General features: G+C 47.6%; 7 protein-coding genes across 7 annotated transcripts; 4 read left to right on the forward strand and 3 right to left on the reverse strand.

Moving 5' to 3' along the window:
* Nucleotides 1-143: 143 nt before the first annotated feature.
* SERLADRAFT_400849 (uncharacterized protein) lies at nt 144-846 on the forward strand (the record flags this gene model as incomplete). The annotated part of the gene is given in 3 exon segments (XM_007323138.1): nt 144-563; nt 638-772; nt 790-846. Coding segments are annotated over 2 exon segments (492 nt in total), but the record flags the coding sequence as incomplete, so codon positions are not given.
* A 757-nt stretch (nt 847-1,603) lies between these two features.
* On the reverse strand, nt 1,604-3,807 carry SERLADRAFT_453102 (uncharacterized protein; the record flags this gene model as incomplete). Its single annotated transcript, XM_007323139.1, has 9 exons — nt 1,604-2,387; nt 2,462-2,653; nt 2,711-2,884; nt 2,942-2,992; nt 3,050-3,132; nt 3,188-3,255; nt 3,313-3,550; nt 3,605-3,680; nt 3,739-3,807. The coding sequence occupies 9 exons, from the start codon at nt 3,805-3,807 to the stop codon at nt 2,283-2,285; spliced, it is 1,056 nt and encodes a 351-aa protein (XP_007323201.1).
* Nucleotides 3,808-7,752: 3,945 nt separating this feature from the next.
* Nucleotides 7,753-8,441, forward strand: SERLADRAFT_400852 (uncharacterized protein; the record flags this gene model as incomplete). Its single annotated transcript, XM_007323140.1, is given in 3 exon segments — nt 7,753-7,792; nt 7,809-8,328; nt 8,387-8,441. Coding segments are annotated over 2 exon segments (269 nt in total), but the record flags the coding sequence as incomplete, so codon positions are not given.
* A 207-nt stretch (nt 8,442-8,648) lies between these two features.
* On the forward strand, nt 8,649-9,282 carry SERLADRAFT_400853 (uncharacterized protein; the record flags this gene model as incomplete). The annotated part of the gene is made up of 1 exon (XM_007323141.1): nt 8,649-9,282. One exon carries the CDS (start codon nt 8,727-8,729, stop codon nt 9,228-9,230), a length of 504 nt encoding a protein of 167 aa, XP_007323203.1.
* A 196-nt stretch (nt 9,283-9,478) lies between these two features.
* Nucleotides 9,479-11,067, forward strand: SERLADRAFT_400854 (uncharacterized protein; the record flags this gene model as incomplete). Its single annotated transcript, XM_007323142.1, has 9 exons — nt 9,479-9,519; nt 9,576-9,832; nt 9,891-9,948; nt 10,010-10,067; nt 10,121-10,223; nt 10,278-10,372; nt 10,433-10,497; nt 10,553-10,869; nt 10,941-11,067. The coding sequence occupies 7 exons, from the start codon at nt 9,709-9,711 to the stop codon at nt 10,803-10,805; spliced, it is 756 nt and encodes a 251-aa protein (XP_007323204.1).
* Nucleotides 11,068-11,148: 81 nt separating this feature from the next.
* SERLADRAFT_478044 (glycoside hydrolase family 61 protein) lies at nt 11,149-13,111 on the reverse strand (the record flags this gene model as incomplete). Its single annotated transcript, XM_007323143.1, has 5 exons — nt 11,149-11,630; nt 11,688-11,923; nt 11,978-12,122; nt 12,179-12,561; nt 12,644-13,111. The coding sequence occupies 4 exons, from the start codon at nt 12,473-12,475 to the stop codon at nt 11,340-11,342; spliced, it is 969 nt and encodes a 322-aa protein (XP_007323205.1).
* A 365-nt stretch (nt 13,112-13,476) lies between these two features.
* SERLADRAFT_478045 (glycoside hydrolase family 61 protein) lies at nt 13,477-15,113 on the reverse strand (the record flags this gene model as incomplete). Its single annotated transcript, XM_007323144.1, has 4 exons — nt 13,477-13,895; nt 13,954-14,189; nt 14,242-14,392; nt 14,462-15,113. The coding sequence occupies 4 exons, from the start codon at nt 14,762-14,764 to the stop codon at nt 13,644-13,646; spliced, it is 942 nt and encodes a 313-aa protein (XP_007323206.1).
* Nucleotides 15,114-15,262: the final 149 nt, after the last annotated feature.

The raw sequence follows: 15,262 nt of genomic DNA on the forward strand, positions 1-15,262 counted from the left end.
GGCAGTGGGAACGTGTCCCTTGACAATCACCAGTATACGTACACTATACAAAAGCTTAGGAGTGGATTTACAGAGAAAGAAGAAGGCGGGGTTAGGGTTGAGGACACCAGGCGGTAGACTCCGAAACTCCGCTTGCTTTGCCTTTTCTGTGTGTCTTCACTGATTTCGAACAAAATTACAGCTGCAGCTTTTTTTTGCCAGTCACCATGTCCTCCAACGTTCCAATTGCTCATGGCGATATCACAGCCCCTACTCCGCAGAACACGCCCTTGACCCAGGCTCCAATTGCCGCTGGGCTTTCTCGTCCTACTGTGCCAGATATATCTGAAGACAATGAGGAAGATGACAAAGATGACTCCCCTACCGCCGCAGGTGGTGTGCAGGCCGCCATGCTAGGTCTCGTCCAAGGTCGTCTTGCTGATTTGGTCGGAAAGAGCTCTGGTTACATCGAAAGTCTTCCAGTTGAGGTCAAAACGAGTGTAGAGGCGTTGAAAGGGGTGCAGGTAAAACAAAACGAGCTGCAAAATCAGTACAAACGTGAATGTCTCGAACTTGAAAAGAAGGTGCGTATTTGCATCTTGATCTGTTGGATTACACCCTTATCTGTTTTGATCGGCACTCATTACTCCCATCGCAGTATCTTGAACTTCAAAAGCCTTTGTATGAGCGAAGACATGCGATCATCTCTGGTTCCGCAAAACCCACTACCGAGGAGATAGAGGCTGGAGAGAAGCAGTCTTTGAAAGATGATCCCGAGTACGCTGCACTCTCCAAGGAAGAGACAGAAGGATCGACGGCTATCCCCGAATTCTGGCTTACTGCTCTCCGTAACCATATCGGCCTGTCAGAAATCATCACAGAGCGTGACGTAGGCGCCCTCAAACATCTTGTCGACGTTCGCCTCTCCTACCTTTCAAACGATGAGCCTAAACCCGGTTTCAAGATCAGCTTCTTCTTCACTCCAAATGAGTACTTTGAAAACGAGGTACTAGATAAGACTTACGTATATCAAGAAGAGGTTGGATACTCAGGCGATTTTGTGTACGATCGTGCCATCGGCACAGAGATCAGATGGAAAGAGGAGAAAGACCTGACCAAGGAGTTTGAGATTAAGAAACAACGAAACAAGAGTAAGCTTGTGCTTTATCCTTTGCTTATTTTAGTCGCTTATCTTGTCTTACAGACACGAACCGTACTCGTTTGGTTCGTAAGGCACGGCCCACAGAGTCGTTCTTCAACTTCTTCTCTCCTCCTGTTCCTCCTGCCGAGGATGCCTTGGAGTCGGGGCTTATCGAAGAGGAAGAATTGGAAGAACTTGAAGAGAAGCTCGAGATGGACTATCAGATCGGTGAGGATCTGAAAGAGAAAGTAAGAGAAAGTCCTCGGGAGAGTGGTACGATGATACTAATTATAATTGATGATGCCAGATTATACCTCGGGCAATTGACTACTTCACTGGCAAAGCCCTCGAGTATGACGTTATGGAAGAGGATGACGATGAATTCGAAGATTTGGATGAGGAGGATGATGAAGATCGTTTTGAAGATGAGGTAATACCTCACCAGTTTCGAGTTCATCTCAGACCTAACGGTGATCAATCATCAGGACTCGGACTCAGATATTGAAGTTCCCGCAAGACGCCGCGGTCCACCGAAGGGGCGAGGTGGTGCAGCCGCAGGCAATGTCAACCCAGAAGAATGCAAGCAACAGTGATCCAATTTCGTGACTACAATAACTCTTCCTAGCGCATATTGGAAGTTCCAACTTGTCACCATGTTTAACGCCTGTCCCATGTCTTGTTTCTTTTATCTCAATTTCTTCGCAAGCTCGCTGCTAGCGGCCAATAAAATAAAGTCTCACCGTTGCTTCTGACTGGCAACCAGTGTTCTTTCTTATCATACTGTATCACGCTCATTTTTTTTTGATCAGATAGCAACTGCTGAAGTTATTTCTGTTTGGTGTTGGTTTTCTACTAATGAATGTGTCGTATATATGCATAGGGGGTGTCGTCGGGTAGTGTCTGGCGTAATGGAAAAGCGTACATTCAGTTGAACTCTTATCTTGTATTATGCCAGTGTGTTCTCACTCAGGTCATGGTGCAGTAGTGTTGCGAGTATTTTCCCCCGCATAATCTGCGATGACATATATGTCAAGATAACAACAGCTTGCATAGATACTCGTACAATACACGGGCACATTTACAAAATAAAATTTAACAAAATGTTATGAGAGCATTTTATGCTCTTCCGGATGAAAAGCTCATGTCATGCTAAATGACAGGTTTAAGCGGGAATGGGCACCTCAGCTTGCGGGGTCAAGCGGACCGCGTGTCTCCTTTGGACATTAGAGAAGTCACCTGTTGCAGAGTGTACGGTAACACGGTTGTCCTGTGGGTTCGAGTCAAAGATCGGTCAGCATCGCTGTCAAATATGAAACCCCAAGTCTCAGTCCAACCACTCACCCAGACAACGACGGTGCCGGGTTCGTAAGTGGCGCGAATATGTATGTCTGCGTTCTTGGCAATGTGATCATAGAGGAATTTCAGGAGATACTCTGATTCCTCATTTTTGAAACCAACGATGCGCCTTGTGAAACCTTGGTTGACGTAGAGCGCTTTCTCACCCGTAACAGGATGTTGGCGTACAAGAGGATGCTACGAGTTCGTTTTAGCCATGCAGAAAGGGCAGCAACAAAGAGTCTGAGTATTCACCTCAGTCTCAACTGGTTCTCGCCTGACTGGACCGCCTTTTTTCGCGGACTCATCAGCCTGGCGGACAGCGCTATGCAAAGCCCGCAGGCCTTCTAGACGTTTCTTAAACTCGGGTGAAAGCCTGTTATAGGCCTCTACCTGAGAAGCGAAGAGCGTGTCTCCGCCGATTTCAGGCTGCCAGAAGAATTACAGTTAGCACACGACCGTCTCCCGTATCGCAGAGGTACGAACCTGCTCAAGGATGAAAAAGAATGTCGTTCCAGGTGTTTGTTTCTCATATGACTGTAAATGTGCTATCGTGAGCCCTTCAGAAAGAGACCATGGGATTGATTTGCTTACAATGTCAGAATGCCAGTCAATAAGGTTGGAACGGCTATTTCCAAAGTGGTCCCTGAATCTATCATGCTCGGTATCACGATAGACTGCAAAATCATGTGAGCACAAACGACGTCGAGACCTAGCATAAACACCACTGACCAACATGGAATTCGGGATATCCTTTCACATTTCCAGATGTGGGGTGCCTTTGAATGGGACCAAAGTGCCTACGGAGAAAGAGATCATTAAACACACGAAAAGCTCAGTGAATCGTATAAACTTGCCTGGCAATCTCAATCTGTTTTTCGGGACCAATGTCTTTGAAATCTTGATTCCGGAATAAGAGTACCTTTCTCTCGGCAGCGTAGAGAGCGAGTTCGTCAAGGCCCTCTTTGCTGAGTTGTGAGATCTGGACCCCGCTGACTTCGGTACCTAAGTACGTGCTGAGGTTACGGACTTTCGTCTCTGGAGTTAGGATGTGCGGCTTGGCACGATCAGCACGAGTGCCTGGGTCGACGTGATCTGGGAACGAACTCTGTCAGTGATACTCCTAGCTCAGCGATAAGTCTGGCGCACCGAACAGCTGAGTCGGAGGGAACTTCTCATTCAAGTCGAAATGAGGATAGTAAAGCGGGTACAGGGGTTCGCTCTGCTGTGAGAAAAAATAAAAGTTAGCGGTGAAAAATTAACTGTAAAATTAACTAGCATACCCCCTTAGTACTCGACTTAAGGTTGACCTCCTGGACTTGTGCTGTTAACTCGGAGACGGAAGGAGCCATTGTGAAAGATAGAGATGGGTCAAGTCTGGTACAGAACTTTCGAATGCTATATTTCGTTGACGTTATCCATTTATATGCCTGGAATAGCGTGCCTTGAGCATGCAATAGTGAAGCAAGATGGCTCATGAGAATAAGTTCAGTCAAGATATGTCTCTTTCTCCAATTCTGTCGAGTGGTCCGTATGTTACATGGTAGAAACGTGATGTTGCGTGATTGTCAAGAGACCGGATGACCATTATCGAGGAGCAAAGATAAGGATTTTTGGGAAGAAAAAGGTATTGCGAGCTCTCCGAGTGCGATGGCGCAAGCTTACTCTGTATACCAGTCTGGAGCCGGACACAGTTTGACGAAGTAATTGGCGCTGGTCACACCAACACGCATCATCGCGGTCATGTGGTCGCTATAAGGATGTTGAGCGCCCTGCTGGAAGTTTGATGGTATGGGCGTATTACTGTAAAGTTAACTTGTTACTCAAACTCGACAATGGACCTTCAGTGCATAATCATGCTCAAAGGTTCATTGCAAAGTGCTGGTGAGACTAATTCGGAGTATCGTATAAGGCAGTCCATTCACGGCAACTTCCGGCACGCGTTTTTGATACTGATTTCCCGCCACCGACGCTTCAGTCATCGCGACACGGTGAAGGGAAACTCTTTTGGAGAGAACGAGAGTAAATCATGGCTGGCTCGTCGCTAGCAAACCTCGCAAACGGGAAGACCCGTCACAAACGTCCACGGCGGGCTTCAACTCAGAACGCTGCATCCTCCTCGACCACCACCCTCGTCCAACCTCTATCCCCGAATCCTCCTGTTGCGCTACACGACAAGATAGCTCCCGATACACCACCTCACAATGTCAATACTGTACAAGGCAACATATCAGAACGTAATCTAAAGGCAAGAAGAGCCCACACTTCCAACATCAAGGCTAATTTACACGTGCGTTGTTCTTTGCTTCCTTGTCCCTAACTCGCCTGAACATTGTTCATCATGTTGTAGCGTGTACATCCCATATCGTCGTCTTCCTCATATATTCGTAAACAAAATAATCGCGAAGTAGCATATAACGGCAGAAACCAGAAGGCGGGCAGTTCTTCGACCGTGGTGAGTACACACCCTCTTTCGTCTCTTATATTGTCCTCACCTTTCATTCGCGTTAAAGTCGAAACGTAGCAAGCCAATAGAAATCATAGTTCTTTCATCTTCATCACCTTCACCACCTCCTACTATCTCCAAGCCGAACACCAATCAACGTCACGTCCCGCCACTCCTGCTTGAGAATTCAGGCAGATCAACCCAGGATCATGCCGTTCAGCGAGCCGCAAAGCCTGGTCCTAAATTGCGGAGTTCTGGTCAAATCTCGAAACCCCAGGCTTCTGGATCTACTCACGTGCAGCACACATATGATGAGGATAGTGACATTGAAGTGATCTGCGTCGATGATATGCTCGTAAGTATCTTACCGTCCTCTGCTTTTATTGATTTCTATCATCGTTTTCGGCTACCTCTGAATTATCTCACGTTAGCAATGACTCCCAAGACCCTTTGTCGCTTCATTGCATCTATTGAGTCGTGCTAACTCTACCTCTCTCTTATTACAGAAAATTCCCGAAGATAACCATTTACGTGCCAGGCGTGATGCATCAGTGATAAGCATATCATCGTCTATGTCCTCGTCCTCGGATCCGCTCCGTTGCCTTTTCACTCCCCCTCCTGCGCCTCATCCTCATAGGCGGCGATTCCTTTCACACATAGCCGTTCCGCCACTCTCCGCCAGCCGCAAAAAGGAAGACTATAAACCGTTGGTCGATACTGCGACCGGCCGTACCGTTACTTCAGAAACTTCTTGCCCGCAACTTGGAACTGGCGCTGCGACACATCTCTCTGTTAGCGATGCGCTCAAAGCCGCTTTACTCCACAATGCAGCTCACAGCAAACCTTCAAAATCATCTAGTCATCAGAAACGGAAAGGCAAAGAGCGGGAGCAAGATAGCGACGGCGATTCTGTCCCGCTCCGTCATGCAGGTCACCGCGCAATTCCGGATACGTCTAGTTCTCTCCAACGGAAAGGCAAAGAGCGAGAGCGTGATAACGACGATGAATTGGTTTCCCTAGTTGACAGGGTTCTTCCAGAACGACCTAGTTCTCCTAACGGAAAAGGCAAAGAGCGGGAGGACGATAACGACGACGAACCTGTTCAATCCAACAATGGAGCTAATGGTGTTATTCCAGCCTTACCCAGTCCTCCCAAACAGGTAGTCGGTGGACCGGAGCTCGATAACGATGATGAACCCGCCCCGCCCCAAGTTGCAGCTAATACAGTACCTCCAGTCCCATCCAGTCTTCCCGGACGGATATTCGAAGAAAAGGAGCTTCACAACGACGATGGACAAGTCTCACTTCCTAATGAAGTTAGTACTGTACTTCCAGTTCCGTCCAACCCTCCCAAGCGGATAGTCGAAGAGCAGGAGCTAGAGAACGTAGATGAACCTGTCCTATTCCACGATGCGGCTAATGGCGCTCTTCCAGACACGTCCAGTTCTCCCAAGCAGATAGTCCGAGGGCGGGAACATGATAAGGACGATGACCCCATCCCATCCCATGACGCAGTTGATGATGTAGTTCCAGACCTGTCCAGTTCTCCCAAACGAGTAGGCGAAGAGCGCGAGCTTTATAATGTCGATGAACATGAACTTGCCCTATACAGCGATGCAACTAACGGTGTCCTTCCAGACCCATCTAGTTCCCCCAAACGGATAGGTGAAGAGTGGGAGCACGACGAAGGCGACGATACAGCAATATCTGATGTTATAGTTTCAGATACGTCCAGTTCTCTCAAACGGAAAGGCAAAGAGCGGGAACACGATAACGATGATCTTGCCCCTCCACAGAAGAAAGGGAAACCCAATCCATTTGAAGGTTCAAGTGCATCTGTCTCGCACATGGATGAGCTCATGGATCTATACTGGCCGCCAACCATTATAGATATACATGAACCCCCAGATTTCACCAATGCTACCTTTGCCGCCTCCACTCGACATATTCATACCTACATTCTGCGAAAGCAAGCCAATGCTTTGCGAGAGAGCTTGTCACTGCGACCACCCCCTATAATACTCGATGCAGTATATCGGGATCGTGAGATACCCTCTGTATTGAGTGCTTTGCTTCGCAAGAGACCAGATCTGGCTGCAGTCCTATCCCTTCCGCGTCGGTCTATCTCCAAAGAAAATGCCCAGCACCCAGGAACCCCGCGCGATTCGCAACAAGCGGCCAATACAAGCTTATCAACAGATATAAGCCAGGGGGGAGAACGATCAGACTTTTCTGCTGGCCCATCACAGTCGTTGGGAGGGTTGGATGATGAGTATACGTCTTCATCTAGGCCAAGTGAAGCGCCATGGCTCGATTACGATGATGCTATGGGCGTCGACGCAAGTTTGGACGAGAATGTGGATATGAATGATTATTTCAATGACCTCGGCAGCGCATCCCTCTCGATGATGATGAGCTCACCATCGAAGGGGCTGCAGAAGGATACATTCATGTTCTCATTTCCTACTCGTGACATGTTTCCCGATCGGAGTCCAATGGCATTTAGAAACTTGGATGGAGCGCATCTCAATAGATACGACCCCTTATTGTCAGCTACTCAAGGGCCTCTCGGACGTTACGCTACGGATCCCATCTTAGGTGCACACTCACCGGGTTACGACGACGATCCTGACCACATTAGAACGGGTCTATTCCTTGAAGGCGCTAACAACGTCAACGATTCTCACAACTCACAACTAGACGATAGCTTTGCTTCGTGGCTATTGCCCCCGGAGTCTGCGGAGTTTGGCGACCTTCCTATCGATTTAAAGGAGGACTCTCCAATAGAAACTACAGTAGGTTCCGGTACAATCGATCCTTCGCTATTAGGTGGAGGAACTTCAGCAACGGAGTCTCAGCCTCATTCTCCGTCGCCTCCTCCCTTACCATCTGGCCCTACTATTACAATACCTCGACCCCGACCTCCCGTTTCATCCGTCAAAGTCCAAGAGCCTGTTCTAAGTTCTCCGTTATCGTCTTCACCCCTTTCACATGTTGACTTTCATACTGCCCCTTCCACCGATGATGAGCAATCAGAAGAAGTTATTAAGAGGGCCAAGCCTCGAAAGCGAACGAAATCTGCGAGGTCCAAGTCGACTGCTTCCTCGTTTGATCAAGATGCTGGGGTCCGTAGAGGACGTCGTAGTACCATTCCCTCGCTGAAAGTTCGCTTGTCAAAAATGTCACCGCCGGAAGGGATATCTGACGACGACTCGTCCTCTGAAAGCAGTCCTAGTGTACACTCTCGACCTCCATCCACAGCTAGGCGTGCACCATCTGAAAAGAACGGAATCGATGACACGGAGGAGAGGACATTTTGTCACCATTGCAGGAGGGCTACATTCCGCGAAAAGATGAGATGCACCATCATACATCCAGATAAACGCATGTGTGGCAAGAGGTTCTGCGAAAATTGCATTCTGACAAGGTAACAAAGTCCTCTCATTTTTTCTTGTTCGATTGCTGATGTCTGATATGGTCTCCAGGTACCCTGAGGTCGAGTTTGACCCATATCATCCCACATTCGTCTGTCCATGCTGCACAGATACTTGCAACTGCTCAGTATGCAGCCGTAAACGTGGGGAGGAGTATATTTCCATGCGAGGGACTGCATTCGCGCAGTTCAGACAAAAGAAGAAGCTCCCTGTGCCTGAGGAAATTATTCGGGTGGCAGACTCGTCTGAGCGGCATCAATCCCCACCGAAACCCACTACTTCCACTGCAGTCGTACCAATACCAACAACGTACTGGGCCACTGTATACGGTATTACAGGTGAGAAGGTAGGGGCAGCTTTCGTAGGGGACGAGAACGATGACCATGTCGTCATGGCACAACAGCCCCCAGTGCATGCCTCTCCTTCCAAATCTAGTACCACGAAGCGCAAGAAGGCAAGGATTTTTGCTGGTGAACCGCAGACATGGTGGGGAATCAAATCTTATCGAGATGTAGAAGGTGGTCACGATCCTGCGAGCTCTTCTCGTGAAGGGAGAATTAAAGGTAAAGGGAAAGAGAAGGCTGTGGAAAAGCCCGCCGTACGAATGTATGTTGGCGACGTTTCCCGCCTTCATGCTCCATACAAGAGGATGTCAGACGACCTCATTTGTACGCCTCCGCCGTCATCTGGGTTCTCTGGCTCTGTTAACTCGTTAACCCCCCTCTCTGCTTTGGGCGTGCCGGGGTGGCCCCAACCTGCTGTTGGAGAGTGCTGTTCATGGCCACCACCGCAGGGTGTCTGCGATGATACAGGAGAAAATCGCAATGCTGGACTTCAGTTATCGACAGAAGATGTGGCGAAAGCTATTCAAGCTGCACTTTTTGCAGTTGCCTGAATGTACATTAGTGTTATATCTTCATACTACACCCTATTACAATACTCGCAAATGTAACCAGTTAGTACTAGTTAGTGACGACCAGAGGAGAAGAACCGAACCCCGCAGGATATCCTCATGTTATTATGTGGCAATTTGGCTTGCAGTGTTGTTATGGCAGTGTTGTAAAAGCTGCATGTAAACACTGATGGTGAAGCGGTTATCATGCTTGCCTTCCAAGCAAGCGGCAGGGGTTCGACTCCCCTTCAGTGTATGGTTTTGTCTTGACTTCGTTGCTCAACTTTTTCAGGTCAGAATTATATCGCCTGCCGTTTGACCACAGAATAGCGTTAACCTTCAATACAGGTACTCGTCTGAGGAGGACTGCTAACGTTGCGACTGACTTGCGTGCTAAGTGAGACCATTTAGTACTTGTTCCTAAAATAAGTTCCCGATCTCTATTGACGAAACTCCCACTTGTGCAAACGCTACGGTACCCATGGCAAGCAGTGACATTCTTCAAGAGGTGGAAGCCTTTGTTTTCGACGTATTCGGAACGACGGTGGATTGGCATACTACTGTCAGCAGGCAGATTCAGCAAAGAAGCCATGGCTTGATCTCAGGTATTGATCAACCTGTTATCAGAAAACGTACATATTTTCCAACAGCGAAGTGTTGCAGACTCTGGTGATGCCGCAGCATTCGCTGAAGAATGGAGAGATGGATACAAGACGAACGTGTACGTCCTTCGCGTCTGTATCGTGACCTGCGAATAGCTATGAACTGATTGTTCTCATAAGGAGGCGCATTGCTGAAGGGGGAGAAGGTTCATTGAATATCGACGTCGTTCACAGACAAGTAATCAAATGCTTTTTCTAAAGCAGTTCATTCAGACATGATCTTGGACTCAGATACTCGATACAATGCTCGAATCCCCGCGTTGGACTCATTTATCTTCGGTCTGGAGTGAAGAGGAACGTCAAGATCTTTCCCAAATTTGGCATCGCTTAGATGGTACTGTGCTTGTAATTATGATGGGAGGGGTAGTAGTATTCATTACTTCCACAGGTTATTCGGACACTAGTAAAGGACTAGAGGCCTTAAAGAAGAATAAGATAATAGCAACACTGTCTAATGGGAACACAAGGCTTTTGATTGATATGGTCAATGACACATCTGTTTACATAGCTCATTGCTCCTAACTGACTCTATATTACCTCTAGGCTAAACACGCCAATCTTCCATGGGATGCTATTTTTTCAGCTGAGATGTTCAGTTCATATAAACCGTGTGTCTTTTAGCACTGTGTGCTGCGATCTAAAACTTACTCGAGGCGTTCTAAGTAATCCCAAAGTGTATCTCGGCGCAGCATATCATCTATCTCTTCCACCTCACAAAATAGCCTTGGTAGCTGCACACATCTATGATTTACGTGGAGCAGCTAGCGCGGGGTTCAAAACTGTATATGTTCCTCGACCTTCAGAAGATTCTCCTACCGTCAGAGCTGAAGTCCGGATGAAGAAGGATGGGGGTGAGGTAGACCTTATCGTGGAATCATTCCTTGAGTTGGCACAGCTAGTATCAGCCAAGGAATGAACGGAAGGCACTCTTCAATCATCATCATCGCGTACCCGCCTTCTATACTTCCTGTTGTATTGAAGTGAGTCAGCAATCATAATTACCGTGTATTTTCAAATACCATAAGCTGCTAATGAAATATCATTACTGCAGCTTTACAAGAATGTGGAAGATGATATTAGACACCGCAGAAAAAAGCAATCAAGGTAGTGGTCGACCGTTACTAGTTAAGATTAGATGAAGGGATGATATCATGACATCGGAGATTACAGTACGCGCGATGCAACCTCGCCACATCTAAACAGCACATTTTCATGAACCCAGCCTCACGATCATCACACCACGAAGAAAAGGAGTACGAGGTTAAAGCAATTACAGTGCTACTGGTGATACAAAATAGCTATACATACATCTCTACATGTTCGTTTGATCTACAAAGAACACGACCTTAATAATAAGTAATAAACTTGAAACCCGCACATATTCCTACAATAATCGACAAATTAACGCCCCGTCGAAGAAGAGGCATGTGGGCGCTGCGGGTAGTTGCACCTAGAACAAGTGACGCTTAAATTTGCTCAGATGACGTCGACGCAAGTTCAAGTTGTTAGATGGCTGTAATTGGCAGGACGCGCTGTTTCCAGAAGAGGTACCTGTGTTACCCGAAGATGAGCCCGCACCGCCAGACGAAGTTCCACCAGTTGTTCCACCAGACGTACTGGTTGGGTTTGGTGCTTGCGTAGGAGTGGACGTGGAATTGGGAGCAGGCGAGCTCGTGCCTGGGGCAACGAGTGTAGCTACAGGGGGCCCAGGGAAGACATATGTGGAACCAGGATTGTAAACCTGCTCAGTATATCATCAACTATCGGACCATATACACGTTTGCCAAAAGAGACGTACGTCAGGGTCATAAATTCCAGGCGCAGTCTCATTATAGCCACCAGGAAACGTGCAAAGATCGTCTGAAGGAGCAACGCCATTTTGACTCCCTCCAATCTTGAGCTGGGTGCAGGATGGGTAGAACTCAGCTCCACCGATTGAGCCTGCATTCTGCAGCGAGATAAGTTCGTGTCGTAGGAGATAGTTTCCAGGAGCGATGTTGGAGGGAAGGGTCAGATTGGCCCAAGCACCCTGACCTTTGGGATAAAACCGTCAGCGCGCCACCACCTGAGATTATGTATAGGGCGTACTGATAAGGGTCTGGTACCAAATACTCCCATCCATTCCGAGTTCATTGATTTTGAACCATTCCGCATTGGTAGAATCGTATTTGTCGCATGTGGTGTTGACACACTCTGCCATATACGCCATGATAGGCCCAGTTTCATGGGGCCACTGTATTCGTCGAAGTCAGTATATTGCTAGGCATGACTAGCAAACGATACCCTTACATTTGAAGTGCCATCGGAGGACCCAACCCAGTGTATCTGTAGCTGACTCCCTGGATTTGCAGATGCCACCAAAGAGGCCAGTGTGGCATTCATGCCGCAATTTATGCTGGGGTTGGTAGCCGGTTGTACAGGGCCAATGGTGGATATTTGTCGAATAATACTTGGACTCGTAGTACCACCCGGTAAATTACCTTGATAACTCGTCCCATCTATGGTGACCTCCTTAACAAAGCCATGGGAGGCGACGAAAGGGATAATCGCAAACAGAAAGAGAACGAGAGAAGATGAGGCTGTCATGACGAGAATAATATGTTCGAACGACGACAGAAGAATGATAAGCAGCTCGCTCTACGAGCTTAGAGATATTTTGTGTGAGAAAAGATCTGTGGATGGGGAACAAAAGTGAGAGTGGAGGTCTCGGCGAAAATACCCAGGCGAGGTACAGCCAGATGTGAATGGACGTACAATTTTTATATCATCCACCAGCAAGTATAAAGCATGGTAAAGACAACCAAATCGCATTTCTTCCATTTCGCGCATGACCATCAGCCTCATTGCCTCGCGGTTGATTCTGGTGCATGTTCCGCCATTTACAAGGCCCGAAAAGGATATGGGTGGTTATTTTAGATTGCTTGCCGTGTATCACCCTATCACTGCTCGTTGTAGGCCCATGGAACAAAGCAGCATGTCAAAAGAACAGGGCGCCTTCGCGTTTAAATGATTTCGCCCTTTGAACACTTCTTGTTATTTAGGTCCCGTTTGGCCACGATAGTTATTTCCGGAGTGATGGATATCCGGAGCATGATTACTGGCGATTGTCCGTCTGGTAAAGATGGGTTGTCCAGGGTTAATTACCGGTGCGTTCTGTTTTGATACTGTACTTTTACGGTTGGGGCATGCTGAACAGAGGTAGTAAGTAACCGTAACCAACCCATGACTCGGAGAAGACCAGTGAACTCACCACCACCCTATGCGCTTACATAATAACATTACTAAGCGAACCGATATACCTTTTGTGGATTCTCCTCCTCAGATGAGCTGTAACTGGGTTTATTGATTGCCGCTATGAAATATCATTAACAACACGTCCTTATCAAATGCACAGTCTAGCAGCAGTCCTCCTACTGTTTCCTCACGGTCAACTTTCCATACATGATAAAACTTTGCCTAGATACGTATTTTGGTACTGATTTCAGAGTGGTCTTGCGCCGGGCGGGGCCAGGGCGTCTTGGTGCTAAGCTGCCTTGTAACTACGTCGACACTTTGAATCCTCGGTAGAATGCTCGAGATATACTAGTCATGAAATGATCGACAAAGTGATTGAATTGAGGATTGCTAGTGCTACACTATAATTTAAGATACACGTTCATTGGTCTACAAGGAACAAAAAAAAGTCGAAAACAGATATCTAGAAGACTATAGCAGAACCCAGCACCGCTCAATAGCTTGCATGACAAGGTTGCGACTAGAATAACAAATCTCGCATTATACGACTGACACTCCGCGGGCGCTGGACGTTCATACTTTGAACGCGCAGCTTGCACGATGCATTACCAGCGCCAGAGCCTGTGCTAGATGGCAGTGGTACCGGAGAACTAGATGTTGGGCTAGGTGAGGAGGACGATGAAGAGTTTGAGGAAGAACCGGAGGAATCTAGGACGAATTGTGCTATAGGAGGACCTGGGAAGACGTAATTGTCTAGAGGGGTATTAAAAATCTACGAGACACAGGTGCAGGTTAGCTTAAAGTAAAGTTAAAACATAGGAATAATTTACATTTGGATCATATATCCCTGGAGCGGTATCGCTGTAGCCACCAGGGAACGTGACCGTCTCATTCGCCAGCGGACCTCCAGTCTGCGATCCCTTGACTTGAACTTGGGTACATGATGGGTAAAATTCAGCACCGCCCATTTCGTTGGCAAGGTGCAGTGCGATGATCTCGTGGCGGATGAGATATTCTCCAGGTTCAAGCGTTTCTGGGATAGTGACATTTGCTGGATAGCCATTCACTGCTCACAGATTAGAGTCAGTCTTTCATATGGCCGAATATTAATAGCTCACTGAGGTTCTGCTGATACCAGGTCGAGTTGCCTGATTCCAACCCCACCTCGTCGACCTTGAACCACATGGCGTTCGTTGAATCATATTGATCACACGTCGTGTTGAGGCAAGGCGTCATATAGGTCATGATGGGGCCTATATTATGAGGCCACTGTTAGACATTCACGAGGTTAGCATGGCTTGAGGCAATCGCAGTTTATTTATAGCAAAGAGGACTCACGTCACTGCCATCTCCTCCCTTCCAACTAAACGTTAGTTTACTCCCCGGATTCGCGGAGGCCACAAGAGCAGCCTTTTGAGCATCCTGCCCACAGTTGAGATTCGAATTGTTGGCACCTTTCACGGGTGCGACATTATTGATTTGGCGGACGATGGAAGGTGTAGGCGATGCGTTTGGGACGTTACCCACATATAGAGTTCCATCTATAGTCACTTGGGCAACATAACCGTGAGCCCTAGCAGTAGGCAGCAAAGTCAAGGATATAATAAATATGAGAGTAAGCGAGGCGAGGTGAGTGAGCATTTTGCTGTTAAGGAGGGAAAGGGCCGCTACTGAGCTGTATACTGATGAATTTCGCACTGCAAAGATGATGATCCAGTCAACGGAGAAGGAAAATAAAAATCGGGGGAGGGTAAAAATAACGGTACGAGCACTTTATGCAAGGAGGCCTGAGGGTGCGGGGAGATAAACTTCGCTACACACCGTCGCAACGTGTACGTCGGGTACCTTTTGTCTATTCATCTTGTGCTTATTGTAGTCGGCATTGCCCAAGTTGGATTTAGTACAAAGCAGCATGTTGAACGCATGTTTTCGATTAAGCCTTGATAAAGCCCACAATGATCACTTGACATGAACAAAAGGCTTACATTGCCAGAAATGGAAAGTGTTCAAGGTGAAAGCTTCGACAATGTGCGCAAACAAGCATAAAGCGGACACAGCCGACGGTTCTGGGTTGGCGGCATTGTCCGAACGAAGTACGCCTTTCGTTTCTCAGTTCTTCAGACACGACCCCAGTGCTAG

This window comes from Serpula lacrymans, assembly GCF_000218685.1.
Source record: "Serpula lacrymans var. lacrymans S7.9 unplaced genomic scaffold SERLAscaffold_15, whole genome shotgun sequence".
In the NCBI taxonomy this organism is placed as follows: Eukaryota; Fungi; Basidiomycota; class Agaricomycetes; order Boletales; family Serpulaceae; genus Serpula; species Serpula lacrymans.